Source organism: Mustelus asterias, chromosome 1 (assembly GCF_964213995.1).
Source record: "Mustelus asterias chromosome 1, sMusAst1.hap1.1, whole genome shotgun sequence".
In the NCBI taxonomy this organism is placed as follows: Eukaryota; Metazoa; Chordata; class Chondrichthyes; order Carcharhiniformes; family Triakidae; genus Mustelus; species Mustelus asterias.
This window is the reverse complement of record NC_135801.1, coordinates 36,455,949-36,469,620: the sequence shown is the minus strand read 5'-3', so window position 1 is coordinate 36,469,620 and position 13,672 is coordinate 36,455,949. Positions and strand designations below refer to the sequence as shown.

The following is a 13,672-nucleotide window of genomic DNA, read 5'->3' as shown; positions in this document are numbered from 1 at the left end:
GTTAGCTCACTTTTGAGACTTCATTCTGGACACACATTTTCATCCTGATTCCTCTATTTTGTAAAATAAAGCTGTAAAAACATATTGAAAGTAAAATAAAAAATCCTCAGGCAAGCATGGTAAAGGAACTTTCCCCTTTGGCTTTCGCATTCCCCTTCTGCAATGCTTCAATTTGAAAGTGCACACTAATGGATGTTGGGTGAAAGTAAGATCACAAAGTAACATAGAACATTACAGCGCAGTACAAGCCCTTCGGCCCTCGATGTTGCACCGACCAGTGAAACCAATCTCAAGCCCCTCTAATCTACACTATTCCAATATCATCCATATGTTTATCCAATAACCACTTGAATGCTCTTAATGTTGACGAGTCCACTACTGCTGCAGGCAGGGCATTCCACGCCCTTACTACTCTCTGAGTAAAGAACCTACCTCTAACATCTGTCCTATATCTCTCACCCCTCAATTTAAAGCTATGTCCCCTCGTGTTAGCCATCACCATCCGAGAAAATAGGCTCTCACTATCCACCCTATCTAATCCTCTGATCATCTTGTATGCCTCTATTAAGTCACCTCTTAACCTTCTTCTCTCTAACGAAAACAACCTCAAGTCCCTCAGCCTTTCCTCATTCGATCTTCGCACCATACCAGGCAACATCCTGGTAAATCTCCTCTGCACCCTTTCCAACGCTTCCACATCTTTCCGATAATACGGCAACCAGAACTGTACGCAATACTCCCAAGTGCGGCCGCACCAGAGTTTTGTACAGTTGCAGCATGACCTCCTGGCTCTGAAACTCAATCCCTCTACCAATAAAAGCTAACACACTGTACGCCTTCTTAACAACCCTATCAACCTGGGTGCCAACTTTCAGGGATCTATGCACATGGACACCCAGATCCCTCTGTTCATCCACACTACCAAGTATCTTACCATTAACCCAGTACTCTGTATTCCTGTTACTCCTTCCAAAGTGAATCACCTCACACTTTTCCGCATTAAACTCCATTTGCCACCTCTCAGCCCAGCTCTGCAGCTTATCTATGTCCCTCTGTAACCTGTCACTTCCCTCCGCACTGTCTACAACTCCACCGACTTTAGTGTCATCCGCAAATTTACTAATCCATCCTTCTACGCCCTCGTCCAGGTCATTAATAAAAATGACAAACAGCAGTGGCCCCAAAACAGATCCTTGCGGTACAACACTAGTAACTGAACTCCAGGATGAATATTTCCCATCAACCACCACCCTCTGTTTTCTTACAGCTAGCCAATTCCAGATCCAAACCCCTAAATCACCCTCAATCCCATGTGTCTGTATTTTCTGCAATAGCTTACCATGGGGAACCTTATCAAACGCTTTGCTGAAATCCATATACACCACATCAACCGCTTTATCCTCATCCACCTCTTTGGTCACCTTCCCAAAGAACTCAATAAGGTTTGTGAGGCACGACCTACCCTTCACAAAACCGTGCTGACTATCCCTAATCAAATTATTCCTTTCTAGATGATTATAAATCCTATCTCTTATAATCCTTTCCAAAACTTTGCCCACAACAGACGTAAGGCTCACCGGTCTATAATTACCAGGGTTGTCCCTACTCCCCTTCTTGAACAAGGGAACAACATTTGCTAGTCTTCTGGCACTGTTCCTGTAGACAATGATGACACAAAGATCAAAGCCAAAGGCTCTGCAATCTCCTCTCTAGCCTCCCAGAGAATCCTAGGATAAATCCCATCCGGCCCAGGGGACTTATCTATTTTTACCCTTTCCAGAATTGCTAACACCTCCTTATGAACCTCAATCCCGTCCGGTCCAACAGCCTACATCTCAGTACTCCCCTCGACAACACTGTCCCTCTCCTGTGCGAATACCGACGAAAAATATTCATTTAGTGCCTCTCCTATCTCTTCAGACTCCACGCACAACTTCCCACTACTGTCCTTGACTGGCCCTAATCTTACCCTAGTCATTCTTTTACTTCTGACATACCTATCGAAAGCTTTAGGGTTTTCCTTGATCCTACCTGCCAAAGACTTCTCATGTCCCCTCCTGGCTCTTAACTCTTTCTTTAGGTCCTTCCTGGCTAACTTGTAACTCTCAAGCGCCCTAACTGAGCCTTCACATCTCATCTTAACATAAGTCTCCTTCTTCCTCTTCACAAGAGATTCAACCTCCTTAGTAAACCACGGTTCCCTCACACGACTGCTTCCTCCCTGCCTGACAGGTACATATTTATCAAGGACGCGTAGTAGCTGTTCCTTGAACAAGTTCCACATTACAATTGTGCCCATCCCCTGCAGTTTCCTTCCCCAACCTATGCCACCTAAATCTCGCCTTGATGTCACTATTGTCATGTTTTGGGAATGGCCACTTGGCTGAGCTATAGTTATAAGGATCGCCACATATAAAGGTATCGTTTTTTCATTCTTTCAACCCTCGCTTTGCGATCAATTCTAAATTTTCCAGCTTGAAAGATGACTGCGCTGAAGTACCTCAAAGGAGAAGGTGAGAAACCAAATGTTGGTATACATGGGGGAAGGAATAACAAAGGTCGAAGTAGACCAGAAGTCCGTTATGATCAACTGAGGGCATTAGAAAATAAGCTAAAGGGGAAAATCTCAAATGAAGCACTTCCTGAAAAATATCTGTTTGATGTGCTAGTGAAAAGAGATGGAGGGTAATTTGATAGAGCAATGTGTGGCTACAACTTAGGTGTATGGACTCTGATTTGATTTTTCAAATGATTGGATACCTACAGAGCAGATGGGTTCCAGCTAAGCAACATATGGGGAGGGGGATTCGGGAGCAGAATTTATAGAATGGTGGGGGATTGTTTAAATTTTGGATCAGCTGGATTTTATGGAGCATAAATGATGGCATGTTGGCTAGGAGAGCAAAAAATAGCCAAGTATACATTGCATAACTGGTTTCATTTATCCATTTTTGTGATTTTAGCTAATGAGAAGGTGCCTAAGGCTTGCCGCAAGTGTCTTGCTCAAATGGGTTTCAACAGCATAAAACTGGCAAACATCTGCATTGGTCGACCAATCCTTCTTACCAGCACTGCTGGCAGACAGGAGGTAAGTGCCGGAGAAAAGTACCATACCCCTGTGACTTCTTTTTAAGTCACATGTCATCCTGGATATATGTCACCATTTCTTTATCATTGCTGATTCAACATTCTGTGATTCCCTAACTAACATTTTTGCGAAGAAAATCATCTCAAAGATTTCAGTTCATTAAGGCACCTTCTCAGGGCAACTTGGGATGGGCAACTACACAGCCTCATTGGAGTTGCCCATAACCAAGAAGCTGCAGAGGCACTTTGAGATTATGATATTTCTGTGGCTTTGCCTTTCTTGATGGTAGAAACCAGTGCAGAAGGGGGTACTGAAGAGCTTGGTGAATTGCTGCATTTCATTCTGTAGCTATAATATATTGCAGTTACAGTGTGCCAGTGATTATAGGGATGGATAATGAATCTAATGGTAGGGTGTTGATGAAGCCAACTACTGTTTCTAGATTGTAAATTTCTTGAATAGAGTCCACATAGATGATTGGTGAGCATTCCATTACATTCCTGATCTGAGCATTATGGATGGTGGAGAGGCTTTGTTATATTCCAGGAAGCCAGGTAGTAAAAAATAGCGCATTTTTACAAGTATTTATTCATAGTCATCCACCAACCATAGATTTAGTCTGTCCATTTTTCTTTATAGAGGAACAAATGAATCCTCAGTTAATATCCAACAGCTTCACACAATTAACAGATGTCTTTAGAGTTTATATGTACAACCAAAACAAATTGTTGTTACAATGCAAGATGGCCCTCCTCTCGGATCCATACCAATTCCTTTGTATGCCTATTTCCTTTTGTAGAACCAGATCCACCCATCTAATTTCAGAGATTTCCTTTCACTCCAGCATTTGTTGGAATCCAATAAGGCTAACCCGTAATCTTTTCTCACTCATTTTTCACAGAGTATGTCATCTCAAAATGAACTACTGTTGTGGGGAAATTTCAAGAAGTGGCCAATTGTATCTTAAACTAAGACAATTCAGAACTCGCAAGGCAAATATCTCTGTATAAAAGATGTAACAAATTTACTAAACATAAAACATAAGACAATACAATACAAACTTAAAGCTGACTGGAGTCTGACAAAGAGTTAAATAGCTCTAAGGACAGAGTGACAGAACCTCTCAAAGAACTAGATTACATAGAACATAGAACATAGAAAGTCACAGCACAAACAGGCCCTTCGGCCCACAAGTTGCGCCGATCACATCCCCACCTCTAGGCCTATCTATAGCCCTCAATCCCATTAAATCCCATGTACTCATCCAGAAGTCTCTTAAAAGACCCCAACGAGTTTGCCTCCACCACCACCGACGTCAGCCGATTCCACTCACCCACCACCCTCTGAGTGAAAAACTTACCCCTGACATCCCCCCTGTACCTACCCCCCAGCACCTTAAACCTGTGTCCTCTCGTAGCAACCATTTCAGCCCTTGGAAATAGCCTCTGAGAGTCCACCCTATCCAGACCCCTCAACATCTTGTAAACCTCTATCAGGTCACCTCTCATCCTTCGTCTCTCCAGGGAGAAGAGACCAAGCTCCCTCAACCTATCCTCATAAGGCATGCCCCCCAATCCAGGCAACATCCTTGTAAATCTCCTCTGCACCCTTTCAATGGCTTCAACATCTTTCCTGTAATGAGGTGACCAGAACTGCGCGCAGTACTCCAAGTGGGGTCTAACCAGGGTCCTATAAAGCTGCAGCATTATCTCCCGACTCCTAAACTCAATCCCTCGATTAATGAAGGCTAGTACGCCATACGCCTTCTTGACCGCATCCTCCACCTGCGAGGCCGATTTAAGAGTCCTATGGACCCGGACCCCAAGGTCCTTCTGATCCTCTACACTGCTAAGAATGGTACCCTTCATTTTATACTGCTGCTCCATCCCATTGGATCTGCCAAAATGGATCACTACACACTTATCCGGGTTGAAGTCCATCTGCCACTTCTCCGCCCAGTCTTGCATTCTATCTATGTCTCGCTGCAACTTCTGACATCCCTCCAAACTATCCACAACACCACCTACCTTGGTGTCGTCAGCAAACTTACCAACCCATCCCTCCACTTCCTCATCCAGGTCATTTATGAAAATGACAAACAGCAAGGGTCCCAGAACAGATCCCTGGGGCACTCCACTGGTCACTGACCTCCATGCAGAGAAAGACCCCTCCACAGCCACTCTCTGCCTTCTGCAGGCAAGCCAGTTCTGGATCCACAAGGCAACAGCCCCTTGGATCCCATGCCCTCTCACTTTCTCAAGAAGTCTTGCATGGGGGACCTTATCGAACGCTTTGCTGAAGTCCATATAGACCACATCCACCGCTCTTCCTTCGTCAATGTGCTTGGTCACATTTTCAAAGAACTCAACCAGGCTCGTAAGGCACGACCTGCCCCTGACAGAGTCAAATACAGATAGAACATAGAACAGTACAGGCCCTTCGGCCCACGAACTTTATCTGAAACCAAGATCAACTATACTTGTTCATAATCAATAATTCTGTCTTTCATTAGCTTAAAATCAATTCCATTTGATAGTTACACATCAATACAAATTTCTGTAAGATACCTCAGCCAATCATAAGATACTTAATAGCATGGTGATATCTCATTTGTCCCACTGATTCTGGATGTAGTCTCCCCGTGGCACTAACTAATTTTCTGGTGCTCGGTAATGGTAGATGCTACAGCAATGAATGTCCCCACCGGCTCACTGCCAAGTTGAATAGAATTATTCATAATGTTGCATAATACAACATTATGCATATCTTAGGAATGCCACCAGATAAGACTCCTTTTGCTTTAAGCTATTGACTTCAACGGCCATGCCTTTTGGTATCTTTCCTTTACATTTACATTGAAATACATTTAAAATATCAGCATATATGTTTTAAAATCATAATTATTTGTTTTGATTCACTTACTGCATTCACATATGTATAAGCTGTTTGTGTTAGCTTGCCCAATAATCATTTAACTTTTTACTGATTCTTTGTCCTCTGAAAGACATTCTGCCTACAAATTTATTAGCTGATTAGAAATCCCCTTCCACAACTACTGTATACACACTAGTATGCTATCTTCAGTGCGTCAATTGTGTAGAATCTTGGTTAAAATATTTGATAAAGAATGCCATATCTACTCCCTCCACAAGAGACAGTGTTTCAGCATATAACATCCTTTTTATTTTCTTAACCGCCCAAGTTAAATGACAATGTTACTCATGAGAAATATAAACCCAGCTGCAGAACTTCACAGTTGCTCTGCATTCTCTTTACATAAAACATTATCTTTCTATGATGACTGAGTGCAATTAACTGGAATGGGAGTAACAGTGTTTATATAGAATTTTTGATTTACAATTATTCCACCTATTCTACTTAATATCTATAAAAGCCCCACAAGCCTGACTCCCAATTTTAATTTCTAGTCTAATCTTAAAAACATGTTACTCAAATTCCCTTAAGATATTACCAACATGCATCATGGAAGCTTGTTCGTATTAAAGCATTATGGGGTCTACTTTTGGTTGAACACAGCCTTTTTATAAGCAAAACAGATCTTGCTGAAAAATACCATACCTTGGAACCTTCATGCTAAACTGTCCCTTAGCGTCAGGTAAATATGATGGGTAATGCGGATAGAGCTTGAGTGGGATTGTTGCTGGTGCAGGCTTGACGGGTCGAATGGCCTCCTGTACTCTAGGGATTTTATGATTCTATAGGGAATTCTAAAGATGCACAACCCTCTGAGTAAAGAAATTTCTCTTCATCTCTGTCTTAAATGATCGGCCCCTCATCCTTAAATAGTGCCCTTGTGTTCTGTATTTCTCAGCCAGGGGAAACCACCTTTCCCTGTCTATACTGTTAAGCCCCTTTTAGAATCTTATGTGTTTCATTTGGGTCACCTCTCATTCTTAATTCTTTTAAACGATCTGTTTTACTATTCTTACTACTTTCCCATGTTATAGTCAATCTGCCACCTTGTTGCCCACTCACCTAAGCAATCTATAGCCCTGCAGCCGCTCTGTCTTCTCTTCACAGTTTACAATCCTATCCAGTACAAATCCATCTAATTCTCTTATTAGTTTATTTGCAGCCACCAACACTTCATGGTAATGAGAAATCCTGTTTCTAATTCTGTTGTAGGACTGATTTGTGGTCTTTATCTCATTGACTAATCTACTCCAAGGCTTCTACTTCTATTACTTCATCTGCCTGGGCTACTACTGCGAGATCACACTCTTACATTATTGGAGGATTTTTTTAGATATGTTTGTTTTTTGATGCAAGAGCCTCTTCTGAACAAACCATCAATATGGCACAAAATACAAATAACAATGTTTAACTCTTGACAAGTAGGCTACACAAATTATTTATGTAACTCTTAAAACTTCTTCTTTTCAAGGTCTAACTCTTATCACCTGATATCATTAATACTTGTGTGACACACTGATGAGAAACATCAGCTTTATTAAGGGTATACAATAATGTCCTGACAGGATAAACAGCAGAGCCACTGAATTTTCAAAAATAATTACCTCCTTGTGTCCCATGTCAATTTTCATTTGTCCCTTTATCATAGAAGTTTTACTCAACAGCAAAGGTATCTTGCTAGACTACACCAGTATTTATAAAATGGCTTACTGCAGCTAGTTTATTACAACTTTCGCATAACCACAATGCTTTGTTATCATCAAACCTGAAGCACATAGTATTTTCATATTTGTTAACCTTTGTATTAGTCCTCACTACCTAGTGAATCAAGATAGCATTTTAAACAATTTTGTTCTGCAAACTTTTAGGAGTAAAAGCATTATCCAGTACTCAGGAGTTAACAGGTTCATGATTAACCATATCCACAGGATTAAAACTCTTTGTGACAAGTATAATTTGTTTGGGTTCATCATTATCTTCATCCTCATAGAATTGTTGTCATCATATGTCATTTCAAAGACCCTGGGCAGGGTTAAACGGCGTCGCTCGGGTAAGACCGAAAATTCCTACCCGAGGTCAATGGAGATTTCCGTTGTCAGACCCTCGCCTGCTCTGATTCTGTGGCAGGCCAGGTGGTAGAGTTCCGGCCCCTGTCTCTCTGCTCTCGATAATTCACATCTACTAACTGTACCTTGTGCATTCCTGAGATGCACTTGCCTATTAATGCTGTTCCAACCTTTTCTTATGCTATAATAACCAGATCTATTAAAAATACTTTCACTTTCATTCTGTCTGTCTATAATCCTTCCATTGTATTGACACTTGCAGCCTATATCTGGATTAATTTGAAATCTGGCAACCAGAGTCTTCAATTCTTTGCGTTACCACAGAATATCTAATTTGTTCCTTGAAGGCTTCCCCAGGAACATTTTAAGGCAACAAATATTTGATCCACTAGGGTCTCCTGTAAACCAAACAACAGCAATAACAAATAAAAGCAAAATACTGCACATGCTGGAAATATGAAATAAAAACAGAATGTACTGGAAATACTCAGTAGGTCTGGCAGCATTTATGGAGAGAGGAATGAAGTTAACATTTCAAGTCGAATATGACCCTTCAGAACTGAAAGCAGATAGAAGGTAGGCCCCAGCATCTGCAGTATTTTGTCGTTATCTTGGGGAATTTTGGGATAAGGGTGGGGGGAGGGGAGAGATTAAATGACAAAAATGTCATGGAACAAAAGGTGGTAATTGTTGTTAATGGTAATGGTTGTAGTAAAGAAGCAAGGCATTTGTCCAGAGCGAATCTGAATGGCAGAATAATGAATAGGTTTGTCTGAAAGCAAAACATGGAAAAACAAGATTCAGACTGGTGCAGGGTAAAACCACCAGAATCAAAATGGAGGACAGAGTTCATGGTCTGAAATTGTTCAACTCAATATTGAGTCAAGAAGGTTGCAAAGTGTCTAATTGGAAGATGAGGTGCTATTCTTGCTTGCATTGAGCATCACTGGCAAGCTGAGGACAAATGTGTTGGGAGAGCAATGTAGTGAGTTAAAATGGCACGCAGTGGGAAGCTTGGGATCATGCTTGTGGACTTTGTAGAGGAGACTGCATTGTGAGCAGTGAATACAGTAGACTAAATTGAAAGGAGTACAAGTAAATTGCTGCTTCGCCTGGAAGAAGTGTTTGGGGCCTTGGATGGTGAGGAGAGAGAAGGGGTAAAAGGGCAGGTATTACACCACCTGTGGTTGCAAGGGAAGGTGTCGCGGGAAGGGGGTGAGGTGTTGGAAGTGTTGGTTGAGCAGTAAACCAGGAAGGGAACAGTCACTTTAGAATGCTAACAGCAGAAGGGAACATGTGTTCGGTGGTGGCATCATGCTGGAAGTCACCGAAATGGTGGTGGATGATCCTTTGAATGTGGAGGCTGATGGAGTAGGAAGTGAGGACAAGGGGAACCCTATCACCGTTCTGGGAGGGGGAGGAAAGGGTAAGAGCAGAAGGTTGAGACAGCAAGTTCCGTCTGAACCTATTGCACTCCATTCTCAGCTAATTATTTCCAACCTTTTCTGCTTATATAGTAGTTAGAACTGGTAACCTGTCCATGGGACACCTCAGCACAATCCAGCAATTTAAAGGCCAGCACTAATGTGGGGATCCCCAAATTGAATTTTGTCAACCTTTTAAACAATTTGTTCAAGTCCACGATCTATTCTTCCATGGATTGACATTTGTTTTCTCAAATCTATCAAATTCTGACCAGACCTTAGGGATTTAACCAGAGTCTTCAATTCTTTGCGTTACTGCAGATTATCTAATTTGTTCCTTGAAAGCTTCCCCAGGAACATTTTAAGGCAACAAATTAGGGATTTAACAGATCATCTTTCTGGTAGATTGCACAAGTCTGCTATTTTTTAGGAAAATAACTTGCATCTGTCTTCCACTGGTCCTCCCCATGTATTGCTATACTACAGAATGATATACAGTATGTGATAATGCTTGTTCTGACTCAGTAGGTACAATTGCTTCAGTAGACATATCTTCTGGCTTTCAGCTCACAATTATTCTTTTTTTGGTAGGTGTGCACAGCCTGGCCTGTACCAAGTTTCCCTGGGAGTAAGATAGGGTTAGATGAAGTCATCCAGAAGAATTTGAAGGTCAAGGTGAATGATGCAATTACTGTCCAGCCGCTGATCGGTCCAGTATTAGAGGCAGAGGAATTACATGTAGCTTTGAGGTTTGTATTTGGTAGATTTAGTGTCAGCTGCTTAAAGAAATGCACTTGGGTGTGAACTAAAAATCTTTTGCTCGTATTCTAAGATTGCATAATAGTTTTTCAATATATTTGTGAAATTGATAAATTATTGTAGAATGTGCCTTTGGGATTGTTGGTGGGGGCATTTAATGCTTGTTAAAGCACAATTTTTTATTAATTAAATTCATTTAAATTTCATACCAGGAACTCTATTCTACCCTGCAGAAATTTCAGGGATGTTTTAGGTTTAGCTGAAGGATTTAGTGCCTACAATTATTAATAAGATAGCACCTGAGCAACTAGATTAAATTATTGTAGTCAAGTAATTTAACTTATTTTTTAATGCCACTTTGTTTTGTAACTTATTAATTGAAATGGTTGCCATTTGTGCTAGCATGCTAACTCGAACCAATTAAATTGTCTTGTTGATTGTAGAGATAAAGATGATTCCTTCAAGACCGAAGAATTATCTGCCTTCTTGCTAAGGAATATGGGTATGAACAATTTTAATTGCTGGATACCACTTTTGTACTTTAAAGTTTGCACTTTGAATATTACACTTAAAACATTTATTTCAAAACTCAGAATATCACTCTTTGCCACCTAGTAAAACACTTATTTCCATTTTTCAGACCAACTAATGAGGGAGAGTACTAGATAGGACTACATTATGGGCAGTTTTATGCTGACATACATGACAGTCCACTCTAGGAACTGGATAATCAATCAGACTTCATTCTATGTTATGCCCTTAGTCAAAATTATCTGATGGCTGAGATTTGAACATGAATCCCAGAGCCACAAGAATAATATGCACAACATAGTATTCTACATAAATTAGTTTATGAACAGAACATGTTGGAAATGCACAACCAGCCCAGCAGCATCTAAACGATAAAAGAAAGATTAGTATTGTGCATGATTCTTAGTTATGTGCATTTCAAGCCCCTCATTTTTACTTCAGAATTCTTTAAATCAGTCTTCTCTCTCTCTCCAACTATTAGTGTTTTAGTCAGCGTATTTAAAAAAAAATTCACTTGCTATTACCATAGTACCTACTGGTGAGTAGGTATTATGTTAATCCTAGTACCTAGTGGTGAGTTCTCATTGAAGTCCCGTAAAATGTAACAAAAGAATGAAGTGTTTCAAAGTGTAATTATGACTAAATCAGGGATATAACAAGACTATCTGATGCCAAGGTAGTGGTTTCTTCCAATCTAATTTAGTCTCGTGTACAAAAATGATCAAATGGAAAAATACAGTTTGTACATATTTAACATAAGTTTCTGCAAGTAGAGAAGACAGTTTTGGATATTTAGTGCCAATTTTATGAGTATCTTATTTTGACTTTGTTTTTTGCATAGATGGGAAGATAGTGTTACCTGGCAACTTCCTGAACGTTATATTTTATGGTCGAACTTTTCAGTTGTTGGTGAGGAAGATAAAAGGAGTGGATGGTGTAATGTTGGAGATGCCATCCAATGTCGCATTCAGTGATATGCAAGTGAATACGGAATCGTTGCTTGACAAATCAGTACATGAGGACACTGCAGTAGATTTGTCCACACATTTCAGCAATTTGACCATAGATGTTACTCAGGACAGAGGGATCAGCACTACTTCTGATTCAATTTCTCCTCCAGTGGATTCTCAAAATGTATCCGTTCTAACCAACAGTAGTATTGTAGACAGTGAGGAATTACCAGAAGTACAGAATGGTGTAACATGTTCTTCTGTAAGCAATAGCGAAAATGTTGAAATGCCCGAATCTGCTCAGGAAAGAGAAGATAAGTGTGACCCTCCAGTGGAGGACTTCATCTTGATGTCTGACAGTTGCCTGAAAAGTAACAGAGATACATTTTACCACATTTCTTTACTCACTCAAATCAAGTTCATACAGGAACAGAGCAATGATGAGGAGAGTAAGCAAGAATATAAGCCCAAAGTCACTTACGATATGATTGGAGGACTGGACAGTCAGCTGAAGATGATTCGCGAATTTATTGAATTACCTTTGAAACAACCCCAACTGTTCAAATCTTATGGTATGACATCTCAAAACATGACTAGAGTTTAGCTGTTGGTTTGATTTGATAAATATAAGTAATTGTTTTATGTTCCTTCATTGCTGACAACTTGAATTGTGATTCTATTGAAAAGAAAAACCTGCCACTATTATATGATTCAAATGAATTAATCTTTTTATAATTCATTTGAAATTTTGTAGCTTTTACAAAGCTGTGTGAAGCGAAGTACACAATAATGTCTAACGAGTGACGAGACATACTGCAACTTTAAATCCAACCAATAATCCACAAAACATGGCACTGAACAAGAGCAATCCTTGTTTTGAAAAAAAAAGCACTAGTGAACAAGGTTCATTTAGGGCACTGAGTTGAAGTATTAAGCCTACAGAGGCCTAAAACTACTATAGGTAATCATTGATTAATTTATTTCGAGCTGAGTATCACTCTTAACCATCATCCAGTAGCCTGCTAGATAAAAGACACTTCTGATGTAGATTGAACCAAGTAGACTAGAAGATCCTATGTTTAATTTCTGGTTTGTACTTAGTTAGCTAAGTTCAATTGGTCTTGCTGCACTGGTTAGGAAGAGGATTGATAACCTACACTTGCTTGCCGTTCAGCAGGAAAATGCTGAATTCTGTCATCAGGAGATGACAGAATTGGGAATGCAATGTGCTCCATTATTGTATAGTCCATGGACACTCTCTGCCTCTCTCCACATTAGAGAATGCACACAGAGCACAATACTAGAGGGGTGAAAAAAAAAATATTTTTTACACTTCTGCAATCCGTGCTGTTGTGTTCATTCTCAGAAGCTGAGTAGATTTGCAGTTCACTGGTCCCATCCATCCCACAGCTTGATATTGTTTCATGGCTCATACCATGTCTGACCTGGAGAGTGGTAGGATTAGTTGGCATGAAAATGTGCCAGAATACCAGTTTTTTTTAAAAAAGCCCCTTTTATGATTTTGTCAGGATACCAAAGCTTCATTGAGCCAAACACGTCAGGCCTCTTTGTTTTGGAAATGTTGGATCATTCAATATTCAGTGTTACTTTATTGTCATTTAGCTTAATAACATTTTGGGAATGAGGACTAATTGATCCTTTTGTAATAAATTTGAGGTGTTGACTGTAAGCAGATAACTGTCGGGACAATATTCTCTCTTAAATAAACTAGTTTCTGAATACTACCTCAAGTTTGATTCTTGTTTAAGTACTTTTAAATTAATCTACTCATTTCAATGCAGTACTTTTAGTTATTGAAATATTTGCATTGGTACATGCTGTCTCAAACCCTGTTCACTCGTCACTCAAGTGAATCTATATTGGCTCCTAATATATCTGTTAAAATTGTCATCCTTGTTT

At 40.1% G+C, this 13,672-nt stretch overlaps 1 protein-coding gene across 4 annotated transcripts in view; it reads left to right on the top strand.

Moving 5' to 3' along the window:
* The window catches only part of afg2a (AAA ATPase AFG2A), a 476,777-nt gene that overhangs the window by 11,364 nt on the left and 451,741 nt on the right, over positions 1-13,672 (top strand). For all 4 annotated transcript variants that reach the window (XM_078211250.1, XM_078211230.1, XM_078211259.1 and 1 more), the window contains 4 exons: positions 2,964-3,088; positions 10,104-10,261; positions 10,715-10,773; positions 11,644-12,324. In XM_078211250.1, coding sequence (XP_078067376.1) covers positions 3,008-3,088; positions 10,104-10,261; positions 10,715-10,773; positions 11,644-12,324 — 979 coding nt within the window. In that variant the 5' untranslated portion in view covers positions 2,964-3,007. The remainder of the gene's footprint in view (positions 1-2,963; positions 3,089-10,103; positions 10,262-10,714; positions 10,774-11,643; positions 12,325-13,672) is intronic.